Source organism: Alligator mississippiensis, chromosome 11, assembly GCF_030867095.1.
Source record: "Alligator mississippiensis isolate rAllMis1 chromosome 11, rAllMis1, whole genome shotgun sequence".
Lineage (NCBI taxonomy): Eukaryota > Metazoa > Chordata > Crocodylia > Alligatoridae > Alligator > Alligator mississippiensis.
This window is the reverse complement of record NC_081834.1, coordinates 17,233,679-17,255,491: the sequence shown is the minus strand read 5'-3', so window position 1 is coordinate 17,255,491 and position 21,813 is coordinate 17,233,679. Positions and strand designations below refer to the sequence as shown.

Below are 21,813 nucleotides of genomic sequence, written 5' to 3'. Positions count from 1 at the left end.
CCTGGGACCATGCAGGCAGAACTCCCTAATCAAAGCATTGTGCAAGGGCCTGGCCATGCCCCCCTCAGCTTAGCGAGGGAAGGGAGGGCTGCTCTAGTGCCCCCCAGCTTCTAGCCTAAGCCACTGCAGGCATGCACCTGAATTTCCTTAGTCCAAAGAGAAGGTCTGTTCAATTACAAACCAGTTTAGCCTAGTCAAGTTAGACGAACCTGCAAAGATTGAATCAATTCAGGCTCAGGCATTTTGAATATCTGTCCCTAGCCTGGGAGGCTGAACTAGCAGTGCAACAAGGGTGGTATAAAACTGACAATGAGTGGGTCCAGAGGAATTGATCTCCCTGCATAAGGCTACTCCAGGCAGCTTAAGTGAGTCTTCTCCTGACCCCAACTGTTTCTGTTTGTTAAGGGTGGAGTGCTGTGGAAGCCAGCTCTGGGCATGCCAGGGGGAGGGGAAGACAGTGGAGGAGAGGGAGAGCCATTACAGTCCTGCCCCCACATGCCCTGTGGTCTGAGGCTATAAGGAACAGGGGGAACTGTTTGAGAGGGTTTCTAAGGAGAAGGCTCTCCCATGGGCTGGATGGAGGGTTACAGGTACCAAGGGGATTTGGGGAGGATAGGGGGCTGAGGGAAAGAAGGGTGTGGATGAGGAGGGCCTGGGGCATCATGGGGGTGAGGGGTAGATGAGGTTCAAGCTGAAGAGTGTGGTTGGGGCTGTGGGGATAATATGGGATATGAGAGGGCTTGGGTGGGGGGTAGGGTCCAGAGGGTGTGAGGTACTTTTTGAGTGACCAGAGGGGGCAAGAAAGGGCTCAGTGGGGTTGGAGGGGAATGGTGAGTTGTTGGAGGGCTGGGATGTGATGGCAACAAGTATGTGGAAGGTGCAGCGGGTTCATGGGGGCAGGAGGAGGCAAGGTAGGATTCAGTGGGTAGTGAGAGGCAGTGTGGGGTCTGATCAGGCTTGGGGCACAATGGATGGGGCTGAGCATGGGGAATATGTGGGATAACAGGGGAAAGAATAGAACCAGGGGCCATTCAAGGTGGCAGGGGCAATGCATAAAGGGCAGGGAGGGGTATTTTGAGGCCGTGGTGGAATATCTAGGTGACCCATATTCTGAGGTGTGGGGTGCAATTCTGTCTGCTGCCAGGTTGGGGTTAACAGCTGTATTCCCCTGGCACCAGGTGCCTGCCCCACTCTGGCAATCAGCCCCTTCCTTCCCACCCACCACTCCATTCCCCACAACCCTCCTCCCTATTATATTTACTTTTGCTTGGATCTTAAACTGAATAATGTAGTCCTAGCCCCCCAGCACATTAGTAAAGCTTCTAGTTTCTTTTTAATGGGAAAACAAGTGTTGTGTTATGTAGTGATACACTATACCATCTGCACCCCCTTTTCAAAATCCTAGATCTGCCCATGAGTAAAACCTCCACTGGATTCAGGAGGAGATTTGCTACAGTTGGAACTTAAGGACTGGCCACCTCAGGCATTTAAATTGCCCCAGCCCTGCTCCTGGTCCATTCTGGTATGTCAAGTGGCAGCACAACATTGAGGCAAGGACTGAAGATGCAGCTATTATTCCCTTGTTGTCTTTAGGTAGAAACAGACATTGCCTGTATTGCATTTGTAATGCCATAACAATGTTTATGGTGGTACATATGGTGAGCAAATAGACATCTCTGCCCTTTATCTTGCAACATCAGTGGCTGCGACAAAAGATAGTAATACAGGTACTCCTCACTTAACGACCTACCTGTTTAACAACTGCGCGGACTTACGACCAGCTCTCCGAGCAGTCGTTACTCCGAGCAGGTAGGTTGTTAAGTGAGGAGTACAGTACACCTGTATTGTGTTCAGCATGGCGGGGCGGACAGCTCCCGTGCTCGCGGCCCGGGCACTTTGCTGCTCAGAGCGGCTCCTCGCTTACCGACCAATTCGCTTAACGACCGAGTCGCAGGAACGGAACTCGGTCGTTAAGTGAGGAGTACCTGTACAGTGTGCTACTTGGTGTCCAATATCTATTGACTCTGGTGGGAAAGTGCAAGCAGCTCAAAGCTGCCTTTACTTCCAGCCACCCTGGGCAGGTGCCCCAGGGACTTGAGGGACCCAGTCCTGCGCATCCCAGGATCAGGACCCTCAAGCCCCTGGAGCACCTGCCTGGCTTTCCTTGCTTACAGAGAGGTGCAGGGTGTGTCTTGGTAAGTGGGTAAAGTCAGGGTTCCCTACTTAGTGGAACCCTCCACTCTGGGACCTGCACTGACCCATGCCTCACATGGAGGTGCAAGTCAGTACAGGGGGGCAGTGCAGGAGAAGTGGAGTCCCTGACACTCCAGGACCTCTGCTGAACCATGCTTCCACATGAAGCACAGTTTAGTGTGGGTCCAGATGTGGAATGGCATGGAAACCAGGGAATTCCTGGCACTCCATGCCTCTGGGTCAGTGCAGGTCCCAGCATGGAGGCACAGCGTGCCAAGAACTTCCCCCCTGCCTTACCTCCTTGCCATGACCTGTGCTAGCCCATGTTTCCCACAGATGCACAGGTCAGTGTGGGTCCCAGATTGGAGGCACAAGGTGCCAGGGTTTCCCTGGTTCCTGCACCGCTCTGTGACTCCACGCTGCCCTGTGCCTTCACAAGTCAGTGTGGGGAATCCCTGCGCAAGGAGAATACATCCTCCATTGCCGGACATCAGTCAGGGACCCGATGCAGGACAGTGGGTGAAGGGTGTCACCCAATAAAGCTGATCTGTGGGGGGACACATCCTACCACAGCTGTTCTGCTTCAGCTTAGCAGCATCTGTTTCTACCCCTTGTGTCAGGATGGTTTAGTCACAGCCTGGCCTGAAGCAGTTTTGCAATCCACCATTCATGCAAACACAATAGAAAGTACTTTATAGTCATTCCACATCCAAAAATTGCAGAAGGGTTAAATTAATGAGCACAAGCCTGAGAAAGTTTTAATATTTTTTAAACCACAGAAGGAGGCAGGACCAGGTCATATGCACAGTCATTAAAAAATAAATGTTGACAAAGTGGCAAAGAACTCTGTGTTACTGACAGATTGCCCATGTTTTTGGCAGTTATTCTGGCATATAAAAAAGGAGAAGTTACTATAGTGACAGACATGACTACATTATGCATCCTCTACTATACAGAGCAGATTTTGAAGAGATTTTCTTTTTATTATTTTAGCAATTTGTCATATTTCTATCTGAAGGAACCAAGGAGTTAAACTGACTCCAGTGAGAATTTTTCTTAAAAATTGATTTAGATGGATGTCCGATAAAGTAATAATAGATGACATTGTCATGAGAAACTGTAAACAAGGTCAAAGATCTTTTATGTTTTTTCTTAATTGGCAAATATAAAAGCTCTGTTTTGCTAAAAGATACATTTTTAAGTGAGGGCACATTACAAATACTCCTTAAGACCTCCAAAAGAATGGCATAGATTTCCCAGTTCTCAGTTCTAAATTATCATTTGCTGGATGGAGAATTTTAGTGCAGAAGATGATCCTAAAGAGTTCCAAAACCCTTCAGTTCTTCCATTTCATTAATAAAATATGGAACAATTTTATTAAAACTGCCAGTGTGTATAATTCCTGATAAGAAGAGATTTTATGGATTGCTTTTTTCAGAACAAGGATTCCCAAAGATTAACACTGTGTCAGCCAAAGGGAGCAGAAGGAAGCGTGTCATAATGGCATCTGGAATTGGTACCAACATAAGTGTGATACATGGTGACCTGTTAAGGATTGGTATGTTGCCTGGGTTTATTTCTTGTTTTTAGAATGAAAGGTTTTGCTAGTAGCAGTTTTATTAAAAAGGAAGGGACAAGGTCAAGGGTGTCACACTGGTTTCCTACAACATGTTTGCTATCCTTGGCCCATTCTGCAGGCCCAGATGTTTTAGAGGGAGGCAGCCAGAGAGAAAGAGATGGATTCTGAATTTTTAGTTAAGAATTTTTCAAAGCAGTTTTTGTGACTGCAAAGTTCATCCAAATGAAATGCCACTGAGCTGAGGTAGAGAAGTTTCTCTTTCAGCTCTGCTTGAAAATGATTAGGGATTGCCTTAGCTTCTTAGGCCAGTTTTTTAATTTCTCCATCTAAACTAGTAACATTATTTTCTATATATAGTGGTTTCTATAATGAGATGCATAGCAACTTGTATTGGCGCATGCACTCCCTTAAAAAACCCACTACATTTGCGCAGCATAAAGGCTTGGGGTGAAATTATGGCTCCATTGAATGCAATGAAAATTTTATAATTGATTACATTTGGGCTAGAATTTCGTCTTTGGTTCATAAAGAATATAATATAGATTCACTTAGTGACAGAAAACTGTAAAGAATTGTGACAAATATGCAGAAGACCCTGCATTTTAGCTTATATAATAGATACTCCCTTTGAGGTACTCTAGACCAGTTTTGGTTGTACTTCCAAGTCTGTGAATTACTGTAATATATGTCCATTTCTTATCTGCGTTGGTAGAAACTTCCACACAACTGTGCACAAATAGAAAAAGTATATCCACTAAGGTTGGAAAGATACTAAAATGTCATTGATTTTCAGGTTGTCCAGTGCATCCTAATCACAGAAATCTGATTCGGTGGGTCTTCAGAGATCATCCAATTGAGGAAGCAAAGCATTTGGAATATAGAACTCTGGTTGGGGGTCGTATCCTAGAGGTGAACACTGTCTCTGGTCAATTTGCTGGACAATACAGATGTTGGACTTCATCTAGTGTAAAACCATTGTCTGTTTGGGTAAATGTCAAGAAGGAAGGTTTGTTGAAAATTCTATGACAAATTCTTGAATTGTTATAATATTTAATGTTTTAAGAACTTTACAGCTTTGTTGCTTATTTTCACACACATAAAATAATCAGTGCCCAGTTCTATAAACACTAACACACATGCCTGACTTTATGCATGCAAATACACTATTTGAAGACAATAGGTTTTCTGTATTATATGAATACTCATTTAATGTATTTATTTTGCTATCGGTAGTCAAGAAGCTAGGAGAGTTCACTGACTTGCTGTGTTACACAGGTACTAAGTAAGACCAATCATATGACTTCCTGAAGTGGAAGTCTGTATGTTTTGTTATGAGGATGGTACTCTCCAACTCAAAACTGTCTTTAGAAATTAAAATGAATAACTAATGAATGTTAAATCATTTAAGAAGTATATGAAAATGAGTTACAATAATTGTAATTTATGAAAGGTAAAACTATTTAAAAGATGCATTATAATGACATCATAATTTATGATTTACAAGACTGATTTTAAACTTTATTTATTAATGAATCCAAGTTAAAAATTAACAGATCCAAGAAAGATGCATCCCCCAAAATATACATAAAGACAGATACCAGTCAACCAATATCAATGTCCACAGAAGTCTTGTGTTCCTTTCTCCTCTACTCAGTCCCTGACATCTTCCTAATGCCTCTCTTGATGTTAAGCTTTTGTATTTTTTCATCTTTATGTAATAATTCACCCCCAACTCTTCCCCAGAATGCTGCACAAAACAAATCCCACTATTCTTCACTCATCTCTACTCCCAAATCTCAGATTCATTGCAAATTCATTCCTAAGTGTTAGCGCATAGAACTTGTAGTTCAGTATTCAAAAACATTTATCAAATGTTCAGATATGGAGGCAGGAAAAGATTCTTTCTTAGCAAATTCCAAGAATATCTACCTGATTTCCAAGTGAGCATCTGTATGCCTTCTCCCCTATAGAACACTTTCTTGATGGGGCATTTTTCCATTACTAAAAATTCCCAAACTTTTTTAAACCAGTCAAATACATATGATTTTCCTTGATATTTGCAATACATTACTCTGTATTTCCTATAGGTTGTATCAAGGGAACACTCAAATCCTATGTTAATGTTGTTCAGGCATCCAAATGAATCTTAATTTTTAATGGTGACCAACAAGGCCCTGATCCTGTATTTTAATATACCTGCACAGAGCCGTGTTTGCTTCAGTAGGCTACCTAGTGTAGGATTGGAGCTTAACACATTTATGTATTTATTAGAGAGCTACTTTACATATTCTCCAGCAGAAAAGTAACCCCCATCTGCAAACACTTTACTGTGACATAAGTTCTTAAAGTGCCATAGAATTCAATTATATAATAATACTGAGATTATTGTGTTTATCTCAGAGCGGTTTCAGCCATTTTTGAAAGGGTTTATGTCACTGAACATCTGTTTTGTTACAGGTTTAAACCAGTTTCTGATCACTTAAACCGGTTTATGTGTAATGTCTGTCCCTAGCCCTTAGCATTCTCCTGATGAGGACTTACTGGGTGAGAATGTAAAAACTACTGAAGGGAGTTAGGTGCTTAACTCTCAGACTTTCAATGGGACCTGGGTATCTACATTTCTTAGCTGCTTTTACAGAAGGCCTTCTTTAAAGAAGTGGATAGAAGTGCACAGCAGATATATGGAGGCAACTGCTGTGCAGTGTCATCCTAGTTAAACAAACAATGAAGTCTCTCCCTTGCAGTTGCAGTCAGTAAATTTAACCATTTCTGCCTTGAAAAAGGCCCTTTTGTATTATTCTAAGAAACCCAGAAATAATAAGGAAACACTGAAAAACAATAAGTTAAATAATTCATTATGTGCCATAAGAGTGAGACTGTGGACACAGCTGGTAGCTATCAATTATTCTTGGTTATTACAGAAAAATATGACTCTTTCTGTGATCACATTAAAATCTGTCAACATTGCATAGTACTTCATCTTTTACTGAGTGTCAAAAAGGAGGGCAGGGAAATCATTTGGAATTGGGACCAAATATAAAGGCAGTAATTGTTGGAGATGATCAGTCTTAATAAAGAGATTTCTTTTAAAAATAGTCCTTTTTCATCTTGCCAGATGCCTTAGTGACAAATTATTTATAGATAAAATGCCTTTTCTGTAGTTTTAGTACAGGCAGGATTCTCTTAAGTCTTACAATTATGTGAAATATCTGGTGTAGTGATGAGCTTTCTGCAGAATCAGCTCTTATAGAACAACAGGAAACATGGAAAGCATAATTTATCGTTTCCTTTTTTGATGCTTATTGTATAAGGAATGTTATTAAAGCACTTAAGTTGATCATCAGTTTCTACAGTGAGTAAAATTCTACCCCTCTCTGCACACATTGATCTCATTGACTCTTTGAGGAGTTATATGTATACATCTGAGGGCAGAATTTGGTCCTACATATTGGAGAGAAACTCAGCAAAACCAAATTCTGCTGCTGCTTATGATCTTTTATTACTTTATAAGATTGTTTTTCCCACACTATCTGGTTTACATGTAAACTGACATGGTGCATATACATTTGTTACAGTTACTGTCTGTAATAGCCTCTCCCACTAAATCCTATTTGCATTTTCTTCTCCTATTAACAGGCTATAAATGGGAATATGCCGAGTGGAGCCCTTGCTCAGCTAGCTGTGGGAATTCAGGGGCCCACTTCAGAAAGCTGCAGTGTGTGAATTCAGATGAACAAAAAGTGAATGAATCATTGTGTGATGATCGTCAAAAGCCAGTGGTTAGTTATCAGTCCTGCAACATGTATGACTGCCCTGCCAGGTAAACCTTTCCCTACCATATTTCCAAGTGTCTTAATATTCTCTTAAAATATCCTCATAAAACCCTGAACTTGTTTCCATTTGTTACACCATAATTTTGCAATACACTTTTTGTCTAGTCCCAAGTCCTACAGCAAAAAGAATTGTTATAGAGAAACTCTAGTACCTTGCTTCTTAGGAGACTGAATTAGGCTATCCATGTTGACATATCCAGTCTTGTGGGGTCTTTGCACTCAGGGGTTAGGAGCAGAAGTTACACATAAATCGGTCTTAGTGATCAGAAACTGGTTTAAACCTGTAACAGAACATACATTCAGTGCACATAAACCAGTTTCAAAATGGCCAAAACTGGTTTGAGATAAATTTGGTTGAATGTAGTATTAGACTTAACTGACTGAGTTCAAACTAGTTTATGCAATGTCTGTCCCAGACCCTGTCCTGGTTTAAGTTAAAACAGAGTTCCCCAGCATCCCAACATGCACTCTGGGCTGGGTGCTCTGCTCCAGTGGAGCAGGCATGGCCCTGCCCCTCTGCTCCCCAGCCCAAGCAGGGACAGGAAGGGGCGGGGGCCTGGCCAGACACTAGCTCCGGAAGGGAGTAGGGAAGAGGTTTATTTCCCCCTCTGTCCCCTATCCCATCAGCACAGATCTGTCAGGCATTTCTCCGCTCACCGTTCCAGCAGCAGGGGCATGGCCAGCCTCGGCAGTAGCCTGGAGTGAACTGGCAGGGAAGAGGTTTAATTCCCCACTCCCTGCCCCACTGGCATGGACCTGAGCTGGGGTCCACTTGCTGGCACTCCCCCCTCGCTGCTGCAGCAATGGGAGTATGGGCACAGCCAGATGCCAACTGCCATGGCCCCTGAGGCAGAGGGAGCAGAGAGGGGGTGTTATTTCCCCCCTCTGCCCCCTCTGCCTCTGGTGAACCGCAGCTGGGGTCTGCTAGCCCTGAACACGGCCACCGATCACTCCCTACGTGGGGCAAGTGGCGGGATAAGCCCCCTCCTTCCCACTCCACCAGATGCCAGAGAGAGTGGGAAATAACCCCCCTCTCTGCCCCCTCGTCTAAGGGACCCTGCTGGCCAGCCTCTGGCCATCTCCCCACCCCTGCTGCTGGAGCAGTGAGCAGGGAGCGACTGTAATGGGGGCTGCAACCCTTTTATGGTTTCCCAGAGCATGAGCTTCTTCCTAGCAGGGGTCCACACTGCAGGGCAGTCAGAGCTGCCACAGAGTGCATGGGACAAGCAGCAGCGGTGGTGCTGGGGGGGACTTGGAGGACTGTGGTCACCCCTTTGAGCCCCAGTGCCACTGCTCACCCCATGCAGTCGGCAGCAGCTCTGACCCCCACTCCTGCTCCGACCCACATCATGGTGTGTCCCCTCCACCCTCCTGCCAGGAAGAGGCTCATGCTCCCCAAACACCATGACTGGGGATGCTGCCCCCTTGCTGTTCCAGTGGCAGGGGTGGGAGTGCAGCCAGAGGCCAGCTGGCAGGGCCCCTTAGTCAAGTCAAGGGGGCAGGGAGGGACATTATTCCCCCCTCCCTCCAGCATCTGGCAAAGGGAGTAGGAGGTGGCTTATCCTGCTGCTTGCCCTGCATAGGCAGCGATTGGCAGTGGCATTCGGGTCAGGCAGACCTTGGCTGCAGCCCCCTGGTGCAGAGGGGGTGGAGGGAAGAATAAACCCCCTCCCTGTCCCTTTTGCCGAAGGAGGCTATGCTGGCTGGCTTCTGACTGCCCTCCCGCTCCTGTCCCCATCGCTGCAGCAGTGAGGGCGGAGTGCTGGGCAGACCCCACCTTCAGTCCATGCTGGTGGGACAGGGAGCAGGGGATTAAACCCCTCCCTGGCCAGTTCACTCCAGGCTACTGCCAGGGCTGGCCACATCCCGTCCTCAGCGCAGCTTCTCTGCAGCCAAGGGCTACTCTAGCACCTGCTCTGCACCCCCCTCCCCCTGGAGCCTGGCCTGAGCCACTGCAGGCATGTGCCTGCTTTTCTAGAGTTAACACTGAATGTCTATTCACTTGTAAATTGGTCCAATCTAGGCAGGTTAGACTAACTTGCAAAGATTGAATCAATTCAGGCTCCAGCTTTTTGAATGAAATGTCCCTAGCCCTGCAGAACAAAGTTAGGGTGTATTCAGCAGCAGCTGTGGTACCAGAGAAGGCAGCATGTTCTGGCCATCTCATCTTTCTGCAGTGTTCCCCACCATAGTATCTCAGCCTTTCAAAAGGTGTTGTGGTTCTGTTCCTGGCCCACACACCACTGCCTTCTGGCTGAATCATCTACAGTTCCTTTAGGGATTATTCTTAGGATAAAAATATCTCTGTACCATGTACACAGATACCACAAGCTTCGGCTGTAAAATCTAAAAACTCATCTTCAATTTTACCACAGCTTGCAAAGGCCCTTCCAACCCATTAAGGTACTGGTCCAGGCCTTCAGCAAGAACACTCACCACCACTCTAAAAATAAGTATTTTGCATGTTTTACAGGGGAAGGGTATCTCCTGTTGTCAGCAGTGTAAAACCATAAGGGAGGAAAAACTCAGGCACATATTTTGGAATTGTCTGTCACTGGAAAATTTTAGAGGGAAGTGCTAAATCCTTAACTGACATTATGGCAGAGCAATTGCCAGTAGTCCTAAAGTCTGTATTCTTAACTGAAAAACACATAGCAACAGATAAATATCAGAAGAAATTTGTTTATATTTCATTATTAGCAGCCAAAAAACAGATCACTCTAAATTGTGAGTCTGAATGCAGGCCAGCCTGTAACAAGTGGATTTGCTGCCAATGGAAAAATACTAAAATAGAAATAATAGTCTGAAGGAGTTTGAAAAGCCTGGACTCGATTTCAGGTTCTCCTCTAAAATCAGGCCAATTGAAGCAGATGAAAGGAAGAAGGAAGTAATGAGAATACCTGGGGCACCAGTGCACCTCCAAACAATTAATAAACTCTGGCACGCACCTTCACAAACTGAATGCAACTGGACCCAGAGCCATTACAGCCAACCCAAACAGTTAATTCAGATGATAAAATATACCGAGACCTTAGTTCTTACTGACTGTAAACACTCACCAAAGTGCTCTACTTATTGTTATAATGGCCCTATAATTGTTTTGCACAGAATTATTAGAATTTTTCAATGCATAAATATACTTAGAATTATGCATTTGTTCATATGATTTGAAAGGTTTGTTTCCATGTCTGCCATATTTAGGTTTTGCTATCTTTAAATCAGTGTGTTAGACAGTAATGAAAATGTTTAAGATTATGTTTCCCTAATAAAATCTTTCTTGAAAAAACCCCTGTGTCTTTATACCAAAAAGATACCGTGAATGTTCTGGAATGGGTCTTGCATAAGCCATTACTGATGGGAACAAACTCTTACTCCTTCCCATTGTCTCCAGTATAGTTGCTAACCTGTGAAGGGAAGTAGAATGTATTGAATCTTCCACTCTCTAGGCCTGATTTCATAAAAAGCATTTAAGCATATGTTTAGTACATCTCTGTTCAGCAAAGCATGCTAGTATGCACCTACCTAAGCACATTCAATGGCTAATGTATGTGTTTTGCACATCCAATAAGTGCTTGCCAAATTGGAGTTTCACTGTATTTGGTAAAAATGTTGAACCAAATAATATAAAGACTAAAAGATGGGGGGAAAGAACAGATACCTGATTTTTAAAGGAATAATCAATCCAAAGTGGATAAATTACATGATCACAAAATCTCATTCATTGTAGAAGAGAATAGGATAGCGCTCGCATTATCACAATTATATTACAAGAAATATTCTACTCTCTAGTTCAAGGCTAGATTTAGAAAAATATTAAGCAGAATAAGTTGTGTGACTCTTGTTCCCACTGAGTATATTCATGGTCAATACAAAGTGTTTGGTTCAGTCTTTTATATAACAAGCTCTTTACTGTTATATACAGGTTATAGCTCCTGTTGAAACTAAACTGTAGTGAATAAAGTAAGTTTTGTTAAGATGTTTACATGATAAAATGAGTAATTGGGTCATGGTGGGTAAAGCGCCAGGAGATGCATGCCCAGAGTCACATAAGCAATGTTAGAGCATGTGTGTACCCAAGCAAATCTTTGGATTATTGGTAGCAGTATATAATGGTGGGCAATGACAGAAGGGAGGCAGAGTCAGTAGATGAGGGTATACCGCTGGATAGAACTGCTGCCACAATCCCTTTGGCTGGAGGCAATATTGCTGTTATCGTGGGTGGAAGTGTGTTGCTTTCCTGTACATAGAAAGGTTATTGGGTTGTCAGCAATAGAAGATTTGGAAACTAAATCCAGGGGACTCTCCATCAGTCACTTGGGGACCAAATCTGTGGGGCAGGGTCCCCACCAACATTTACAAAGGAAATGTAAGTGAATTGTGGCACCTGTTTACATTAAATGTATTTGGATTGCTACACGTCAGTTTACAATGTGAGATGTGGAAGAGTGGATCTGCTTTCATTGCAGTCAGATTATCATAGACTCCTAGTTGTTAAAGCCAGAAAAAGCCCATAATAATGATTTAGTCTGACATCTTGGATAACTTCACTCAGGAATTTCTGCATCCAAATAGTTTTTAACTTCAGCCTGAGCTAGCGCTTATTTGTTAAAATGATGTATTTTAAAAATCATCCCTGGAAAACCTGGCTCAGAAGAAATGGTGCTTAGGAACTCAAATTACTGACTCATATTTTTCTCATACTAAAAAGATTTAGGCACCTTCCTAAAACCCACAGCTGAAATAATTAGCTCCTTCAATTTTTATTTGTAAAGAGTTTGCAGCAAGATTCCCTTGGGTTTGCATTGTTTTCTTATTTATTGTCCATGTGTTTATTTGACTTTTTCTAGGTGGGTGACTAGCTCATGGTCTGAGTGCTCTGCTTCATGTGGCAATGGATTTTATCAACGGCAAGTAACTTGTCGTCAAGCAAAAGCTAACGGCACTATACTGATGCTGCCACCAGATGCTTGTGTACAGAAAGATCGTCCTCTGGGAAGGAAACCATGTATAGTCCATTCATGTACGGAATGGATAATTCAGTCACAGGGACAGGTAATCTACTGGCTGAAACTTTTGATTGGTAACTCATTGTATTATCAAAACACAGCTGTGCTATTATATATCACAATCTGTAAATTTACATTTTAGCCTCCATACTAAGTAGTTCACCTATTACATGCAGATTTTGTAGGTGTTTCTTCATATTGTAATATGAGTTCTTCATTTTGCAGTGGAGGCCACAATCAGTAGCAGTATTCAGTTGTGCTAGACACTGAACACAGGCACACTGGAAAAGCCCTAAATGGTGTAATTACTGTCACTGTTTGGTTTACTTCATCTATTAAAGGAAATACAGTTTGGTGGTGTACTGGGCAAGATAGTTGTAGGTTTTATCTGATAATAAGTGAGTCCTGAGGAGAAAACATAAACCAAGCTTTGAAACTCTGGCATTAGCTATATTTAGTTTTATCATTTAGTCCATTATTTTGTATTTCTTTTTTCATGCTAGGACATTGCTTTTATTTCAGTCTTACGAGAACAAATGTTGCATATCTATATGCAGCACTAGTAGTAACTGTGAAATCCCCCAAAGTCAGGTATGTACATACACTTTAGTGACAGGTACCACTCCCCCCCCCCCCTCCCCCGGGCAGCTGTGGGGAGGGGATTGGGGGGCAGGGCTGGGGAGAGATCCCCTGCTGGCTCCCCCCTCCCTGCAGCTGACAGCAGGCGGTTGGGGGCATTTGCCCAGTAGCCAGTCAGGCGTGCGCTACTGATTGGCTGGGCTTGACTGCCTTTGTGCCTGTCTAGCATAATGGGAGGTGCATGTAAGCACCCCCAGCCTCCTGGCTTGGGCCAGTGCAGACATTCCTGTTTCCCGCCCCACTCATGGCAGAACGTGTGCTCTGTGAATTCCTGATCTAGTCTTCTCAGCTTAGAGACATTTGCAAAGTTTTGATCGATTCCACCTCAGGCTCCTTGCTTGTCTGTACTTAGCCCAAGTTACTACCCCAAAGAGCTTACCATCCACGTATAAGACAAGAGATGGGAACAAACTGGGGAAGCTCAAGGAAACAATGAGACTGTTGATCAATATGATAGCCCAGGGGTCGGCAGCCTCCAGCACACCTGGCACGTGGAGACATTTTTCCTGGCATGCCGGGAGGCATGCAAAAAATTGTTTACTTTTTTTTTTTTAAGTTGCTGCTCTGGGCTCTCCCGTGCAGCCACAAGTCCCAGTGCTGTGCCAGGCACCAGTGTGGAGCCAGGGAAACGCAGGCAGGGACACTCTACTGCCCGCGCCCCTTGCTCCCAGGCTGTACCCTCCAGCCCGGCTGGCCCCTGGAGGGAGCTGCGGGTGGACAGGGCTAGGACCAGGGGAGGCGCTGTGCTGGGTCACCGCCCTGGAGGCTTCCAGTGGGTGGCAGAGCCCTGGGCCCAGGAAGGCAGGCACCCTGTCCCCCCCAGGGCAGCACTGAGGTGCCGAGTGCTGGGGCTGGGCGCTTGGGACAGGGTCGGGCAGCATGGGGGGAGGTGTTGTGGGCAGCCAGCCCAGTTGGGCCCTTAGGAAGGCAGGGGCTGGGCAGGAAGTGGGGGCTGCCCTGGGGCTCTGTGGGCTCGAGCTGTGGTGGGCGGGCAGGCGGGGGTGCCCAGTGGCACCTGTGGTGGGGCCTGGCCCAGCCCGTACAGCTCCTCTGGGATGGCCCCCAGCCACCCTGTGGACATGGGGATGCTGCCTGGCTGGGGCAGGACGCTGGGCTCGGGGGCTTCTCTCTCCAAGATCAGCCTCCCTGCACACTGGGCACAGTGCAAGCAGGACAGAGCCATCCCCAGTGCAAGGGCCGGGCCACGGGAGCCCCCTGGAGCCTAGGAACAGCCACCATGGCTGCCCCAGCCTGCCCAGGCCCTGGTCTTGCCCACCCACACCTCCCCTCAAGGGACCAGGGCTGGGGCAGGCACTGCAAAGAGCCGCTGCACTGCAGGCTCCTGGCTGGCTTGGCCCTGAGCACCAGCTGCAGTGGCTGTTCCCAGAGCCTGGGGAACAGCGTGTGGCTGCAGCTCCCACTCACAATGTACCCGGCATGCACAGAAACCAAGCAGGGAGCTCCCTGAGCCTGGTGTCCTGCCCCAGCCAGGCAGCATCCCTTTATAGGCAGGGTGGCTGCACACCATCCCCACAGAGCTGCGCGGGCCGGCTGAGCTACTTCCAGTGCTGCTGGGCCCCCCGCTGTGGCCTAAGTAGCGGAGCCCTGGGCCAGCCCCTGCTCCCTGCCTGATACCAGCTTTCCTATAGCTGCAGCCTTCCCAAGGGCCTCGCCAGGCCAGCCTGCCCACGGTGACTCCCCCGGTGCCTGCTGCTCCCTGCTCCTCTCTCCCTCTCTTCCCCCTCTCATCACAACATGCTTAACAAGAAAAAAAAAAAAATTTACAAGTACAAAGGCAGTACTTGAAGTTTTATTTCTTGTCATCAGGTTTTGAATTTTTAGAAAGCCTGGTATTTACTGTAAAAAAAAAAAAAAAAGAAAGAAAAAGAAAAAAAAAAGCAACATTAATGATTTTTAACTGTATTAAATATGCAGTGCATCCTGCCATGTACCCCCTCTGCCCCAGTTTTGTTTTTGTGGCATGCCGGCACTCCGGCACCTCACAAGGTAGACATTGTGGGTTTTTTGGCACTCCGGCCAAAAACCATTGCCTACTCCTGTGATAGCCATAGTCCATCCACAACCTCTTGTCAATAGTTTTGTAGACATCTTGGTAAAGGAGATTTTTAAGAAGGGTTTTGAAGGAATAGAGGGAAGCAGCTTTTCAGATGTTTATGGCAAGGACCTCTCAAGCATGAAGGGCAACCTGAAAGAAAGCATGAAGGTATGTATTTGAAAACCAGACAAATAGATGAGGGAGGCTGGTATCATGGCCTGATCATGGAAAGGATTCAAGATTTCTGTATTGAATGTAAAATAATAACCTGTGAAGGACATTGAAAGTGAGCAGAGGCTGCTTGTGTTTAATGCTGTAAAGAAGGGGAAAACACAAGAGCAATGCATAGTGAGGAGTGATGCTTAGAGACAGCCCAGGAAAATGATCTTTGCAGCCTCATTCTGGAGGGGTATTGATGGGAAGGATTGCATTGATCAAGCCAAAAGAGGTTTCATTAACAGAGACATGAAATGGTGAGAGCCTGGCGAGAGGTTTAGCTGTATGGATGCAGCAAGAATCTGCAAGACTTCATTACCTCCTGGATGTCAGGACCTAGACCAAGTTGATGCCCAGGTGAATAGTCTGAATGTCAGTCAGGATGGTGATATAGTAATGTTGATTCACTGATACTGATACAATTGTTTAACTTTATTTTAGTGTTCTGGTCACTGCGTACACCGTGCAGTAGGGCTACAGCCCCGTCATTTCGTATGTCAGCATCGCAATGGATCTTTGGTTCCAGATTCCTATTGTAATGAAAGGAGGAGGTATGTAGTTTCAAACAGTACAAAAATCCACGCAGGGAAGCACCAGCCTCCCCCCTGCCCCCCACCCCCAACCCAGGGACTGCTCCACCCACCGACAGCTCCCCTCCCTGCCACCTGAGAGGCAGGTAAGTTCGGGTGTGTGCACGACACAGGAGTTTAAAGGGCCCTAAATTGAAGCAGTGTTTTTAAAAACCCACCACTTTGATTTAGGGCCCCCGTTTCGTCTACACACACCCTTAATTCCTAAATGGAATCATGTAGACCAGGGTGACCGGCCTCTGGCAGATCCAGCCTCGCACTTGATTTCAGTCGGCCTGCAAAGCCCGGATATTGGTGGCATTTCAGTGCTGGAGAGATTCTGTGGCGAGTCCCACACATAGCAGCAGGAGGAAACAACAGTGTCAGGGGCAGGGAAGAAACGTGAGTGATAGCCAGTTTGGAAATGCCAGCCTACCTCATACCAAGCTGCATTATTTTGGACCGCCACTCCTCAAAGGTTGCAGATTCCTGAGGTGGATAGTAGCATTTATCTTGGGCTTAAAACTAGATAATTACTAAACTGCAGATCAAGAAAAAATGGGGATTTTTCTAGAGTTATGCGACATGCATATTATATGTAACAGAGGTTTCCACTGTTTTAATGTCCTTCTCCTTATTTGGGCTGAGTTAAAAAAATGTAATAACATTGCAAATCAGAAGTAGACTTTTTTTTTTAGAGGTCTTTCATTATTAAACTGTGCCACTGCTGATGATTCTTTTGATTTTAGATTGCTACAGACTAAACTTTGTAAAATTAGAGTTTTCTTGGGCATCGTGTTTTGCAGTATGTGTTATTCTCTTGGAAAACAAACACATGTGCCTCTTAAGTGTGTGCTGCTGACGCTGTACTTTCTCAGACAGCCAAGGCAAGAAATGAAAAGTTGAATAAACAGAAAGATGTGATTCTGTTCTTGAGATGCATGTTATTTCTAGGCACTTGGCTGATTTGTTTTAAACCTCTAAATAGTTTTGTGTTAAAGGAAAATTACAGATTTGACAACTCAACAAGATTATAATCAGCATATTTCTGTTGGGTTATTTGAGATTTATTTTGGCACATGCTCCAGTGTATTGCTGAATTGGGATCTAACTAGAGTGTACATAATTTAAAAAACTAACAGGAACAATTTGCCAAGGTGAAGGAACAATTAATGATGACTTGTGGGAGAAAGTATATTTGTTTGAGGTGGGATTCAGTGGGTGCATCTACACGTTGCCCTACCGCAATGTAGCTATGCACGACGTCATGGGCGACTGGTACCTCCTGAGTCTGGGGGGCAGAAGGGGGGCACAAGCAGCTGATCATCAGCTGGGAGGGGGGCCCAGCGGCCAATCGCCGACCGGGGTGGGGATCCCCCCAGCCAATCACCGACCCCAGAAGCACCAGCAGCAAAACTGGAAGTGCCACCGATGCTTCTCTCAGTGCCCCCACTCACTGGCCGATGCCAATCTCAGTAGGGGCACCGGCTGGCACTTCTCTCGGTGCCCCCAGCCTCCGGCTGGCAAGGGCCAATCTCAGGGCGGGGCACATGCCCCCTGTGCCTCCGCTACACGTCACTTATGCGCTACATCACTGTACAGCGTGCTACGGTGACAGTGATCATATGGATCTACACGTGATCAGCAGCTACATTGCCGTAGCTGTGTGGTTCCCCAGTATAGTATACTGCTATGGTGACATAGTGGCGAAATCTAACTGTGTACCATGCACATGGTACAGTAACTGCCCCTACTGCGCCATGCTTTAGTACTTTCAAAGGGAAGTACTAAAGCATGACACCATAGGGCAATGGTTAGATGTGCTCAGTGAGTGGGAAAGTAGGTGAATAAAGGATGAAAGTATTAAAGGAACATGTACAGTGTGCACGTATTATTTTTAATATAATTAGACCATTTTAAGGCATTTTTGCAGAACCTTGTGTGAAATTTTCACTTCACTGAAATACATGATAATATCTCCACTTTACTGAAATAGCTCAGAATTTCACATCAGAAGTTAAAAAGTCTTCTGGAGAAGTCTTGGTATCAGCAGAGGATGCTGTTCTGAAGAGACTGGTTGGGCGCATCCAGATGTGGATGTTTGGTTCCCCAGGTTCAAGTAGCGGCGGTGCATCTTGCGCTGCCGCTACTTGTCCCTGGAGAATGCCTGTGCCATGTGCACCTTGGCACATGGCAAGTTGCCCTGGATGGGGTAGGGGAAGCTGGGGCCAGTACTGGGCTGGCCCCAGCAGCCTTACCTAGCGTCCTGGGAGACTCCCGAGGCTGCAGCCATGGTGATTCCATCGCATGGAGCCTGACCGGCAGCCGCAGCACAGCTCCAGGCAGCCCAGCTCCACTTTTCAGCAGCACATGCTGGCTGAGCATGTGTTGCACTGGGGTTTTTTTCTGGGGGTTTTTTGACCCCTGGATACTGGACTGTTCAGAGTTTGCAGCGCCACATACTGCATGTGCCCGTTCTGTGTAAAACATTTGTAGTATCCATTATGGTAAATGGTTAATTAAATTAAAATGGATTTGTTTTGCTAAGTAATAATTTTATTAATACTTTCCATCCAGACTTTCCATAAGCATCAAACTACTTTCTCTATCCCAGGGTGAAGGTGCAGTAGTTTAAACAAACAGGGACTCATTTCTTTTTATTTTGTGATGACTGATGTATAATTAATAACTGTAGGAAAAAGGCATCTAGCACAAACATAAATCTTTCACTACGATTTGTTTATCTCTACAGATCAGCTGCCAGAAGAAACTGCTCCTCAGAGACATGTGATGTGTACTGGTGGGCAGGTCCCTGGAGACCCTGCAGTGTAGACTGTGGCAGTGGATTCCAGTCACGACAAGTAGCCTGTATACACAGAAAGAATAATAAACCTGTGCCTGATCAATACTGTGGGTGGAGAAAGAAGCCAGTGACCTGGCAACATTGCAATGTCACTTCCTGTGGCAGTATGTAAACATTTATTTATATCTGAGCATATTAATAGGTTGTAGTGGTTTTATTTAGAAGGTGAACTGTATGCAAACTGTTTTACAAGCATTTGATTGCACATCAAAGGTAAAGCTGTTCTCTCCCACAAAGGTTTTATCATTGGTGGCGCACTTGTTTCCAAATCCAAGTCAGTTACATTTTGAAGAATTAAACATGCCTGTTTAAAATCAGGCATGTTACAGGTTTGACTTCTGCACCTTCCCTATTCATTCCTGAGTTTCCAGAACATGCTGTTGATTTTACCAAACTGAGATACAGAATTAAAGTGTACAATAGAGGGGTGGATATGATGAGATGACCAGTCTCAAAACAATTGGTGACCAGAACATGTAGTGAATCCCCTGTTGTCAGAAATGAAATCATAATGTAACCTGATTACCATCAAGCCTGCATTTATTTGAAATTTATGATGATTGGTTTTTACTATTTATCCTTTCTTCATTATAAAGCCTTTTAATGTTTAAATATATTTTTCAGAAGGCGAATGCAAGGATACAACTCACTACTGTACATTTGTAAAGCATCTAAAGTTATGCTTGATAGACATCTACAAACAAAGATGTTGTCAGTCATGTCAAGAAGTGTAAATCTTCTATGGAAAGTTCATGATGCTGCAGTGAAGAGATGAAACGAGAGGTTCATTATATCTAGACCATAAGAAATGTATACTTGTATATAATAGTAGTAGACATAACAGTTAAATGGATACATGAGGTTGATAAGAAACAGCATTGTAGAACGGTACACCAGACAGGATATTTTTCTGCAATTGAGTTTTTAGTGTATTAAAAAAATTAATGTCTGGATTAAGAAGAAAATATTTTGGCACATGATCTATAGAACTTTACAGGCTATCCAAGCATAATTTAATCAGGAAAAAAATATTATCTCAAAAGCTCCAGGTAATGCTTACTTCACTGGAGTTATTAGAAAGCCAAGTCAAAAATCCTTAAAAGAATTTTGGAATGCAGCATCTGTTGATCCATTTTTGTTTCTCTTATTTTATCAAATATAACATGATACTTAAATTTATAGGAGCTATGGCTTGTAGCTATAAAGAATTTGGCAGTGACTGCATTTTCATAACTGTTTGAGCTAAGGGTCAGTCTCACAGGATAAACTTTATTGAGATTAGCTGTCAGATGAATCCACAGCAATGCATTTCATTTCTCATTTATGTATTTACGTGCATGCAGTAAAAAGCACTGTAGAAGCTGTTAGTTTTCAACCAGCCATGCATCTGTGTTTGAATAAATGAGGTGTCATTTTTCTTTTATTCCTATTCTTCTACTCCAGTCACTGAAATATGATCAAAGTAGTGGCAAGATTAGTCTTCTCTACTGATTTTAAATTAGAAACAAGGCTTCCTTGTCAGAGCTGTGAATGAAACATTCGGAAGACTGATCTCTTGCACACAGTCAAATGGGGAACTAAAACCAAAAACTGGTCAAAGGTGCTTGTCAAGCTCTATCGGCTGAATAAATATTTCATATTTTTACAGCCATGGAAAAAAAGTAGGAGGAAAGGGTTGTTAATTATGAAAATAGACATGTGTAAGAAATCCATTTTAAGTGGTTTTCAGTCAAGTTGACTTTCCTCTTGACCCTTAAACGTTCTAGTATTATATGAGCAAGGAATTTATGATCATGACATCCTTATGTGATTTTTTTTCTGTATAGCAAATTGTGGACCCAAGGGAGCTAAATATTAGTTGGTTTTTACCCTGGAGAAGTCTGTATAGGGCTACTGATGGTGATTCTGTTTTCTGTTGTAGCTTCCACACTATTGCACAAGTTGGAGGCCTCAATACATAGCTGAATTTGACCCTGTGTTAATAGGTTAATCAGTAGGCATGCTGTAAGAATGGTGTTACCAACAGTATCCCTACACCATGAGTTTGCATCACTGAAAATTAGATTAGCACTACTGTATAGGAAGTGTTTCATGTGGACAGTTGTGTCCTAGGCTGACTGCAAAGAGAGGATATTCCTGATCATTACCTTTTTAAAATCAATAATGGGTCTTGATTGTTTAAACAGTTTTTAAATTAAAAGAGCAAAACACTTGTAAAATACTTTTGTATATATTTATTGTCTGATTTTAAAAGTGCAATATTTTGTCTTGTACAGTGTTTAATAAAGATTTTGGGACATATATTTTTCTTATTACCAAAATTTCTTATTCATGGTTTTTTTCTTTGTATTTAAATTTTTTAATGTTAACACATAGCACTACTTCATTGCTTTGATTTTGTCTTTGGCTAAGTATGCATGCTATATGGAAACCAATGCTGTAAATGTTTGTTATTGCAGCTAGTATGACATTCCTCTGGAGCTTATTTTAATGCTACTGTAGTTACCAAAGATGCCTGACATTTATCTTTCATAAACCTAGTTTTGATATTTCTGAAATAAACTCTACTTTGGTTATTGAACTGCATTTTTATACAAAGGTTATTAATGTAATTTCCACAATACCTATGCTGCCATCACTAATGTTATGTTATCATTGTATTAGTTCCACATTCTTGGTTCCTTAAAAATTACGTTTTTTTCTCATTTGGACAGGTTATGGACCAGATCCTCAGGTAAACTAAAGTCTGCCTTGGACTGTTGTAGAGATGCAAATCATGCTTAAAACTACTTTAAGTAGTGAGTAGGAGGCTTCTCTGTCTCCCAAGACCCAGTGTAATCATTTCTCTACTATAAGCTC

General features: G+C 43.9%; 1 protein-coding gene across 3 annotated transcripts in view; it reads left to right on the top strand.

The window, feature by feature from the left end:
* The window catches only part of ADAMTSL3 (ADAMTS like 3), a 368,636-nt gene extending 347,101 nt beyond the window's left edge, over positions 1 to 21,535 (top strand). For 2 of the 3 annotated variants that reach the window (XM_019477525.2, XM_059714625.1), the window contains 7 exons: positions 3,632 to 3,751; positions 4,566 to 4,778; positions 7,409 to 7,592; positions 12,453 to 12,657; positions 15,964 to 16,073; positions 18,844 to 19,058; positions 19,579 to 21,535. In XM_019477525.2, coding sequence (XP_019333070.2) covers positions 3,632 to 3,751; positions 4,566 to 4,778; positions 7,409 to 7,592; positions 12,453 to 12,657; positions 15,964 to 16,073; positions 18,844 to 19,058; positions 19,579 to 19,688 — 1,157 coding nt within the window. In that variant the 3' untranslated portion in view covers positions 19,689 to 21,535. Of the gene's footprint in view, positions 1 to 3,631; positions 3,752 to 4,565; positions 4,779 to 7,408; positions 7,593 to 12,452; positions 12,658 to 15,963; positions 16,074 to 18,843; positions 19,059 to 19,578 lie in introns of those variants that run through there. The other variant, XM_019477526.2, reaches the window with a different exon arrangement.
* The last annotated feature ends 278 nt before the right edge of the window (positions 21,536 to 21,813 follow it).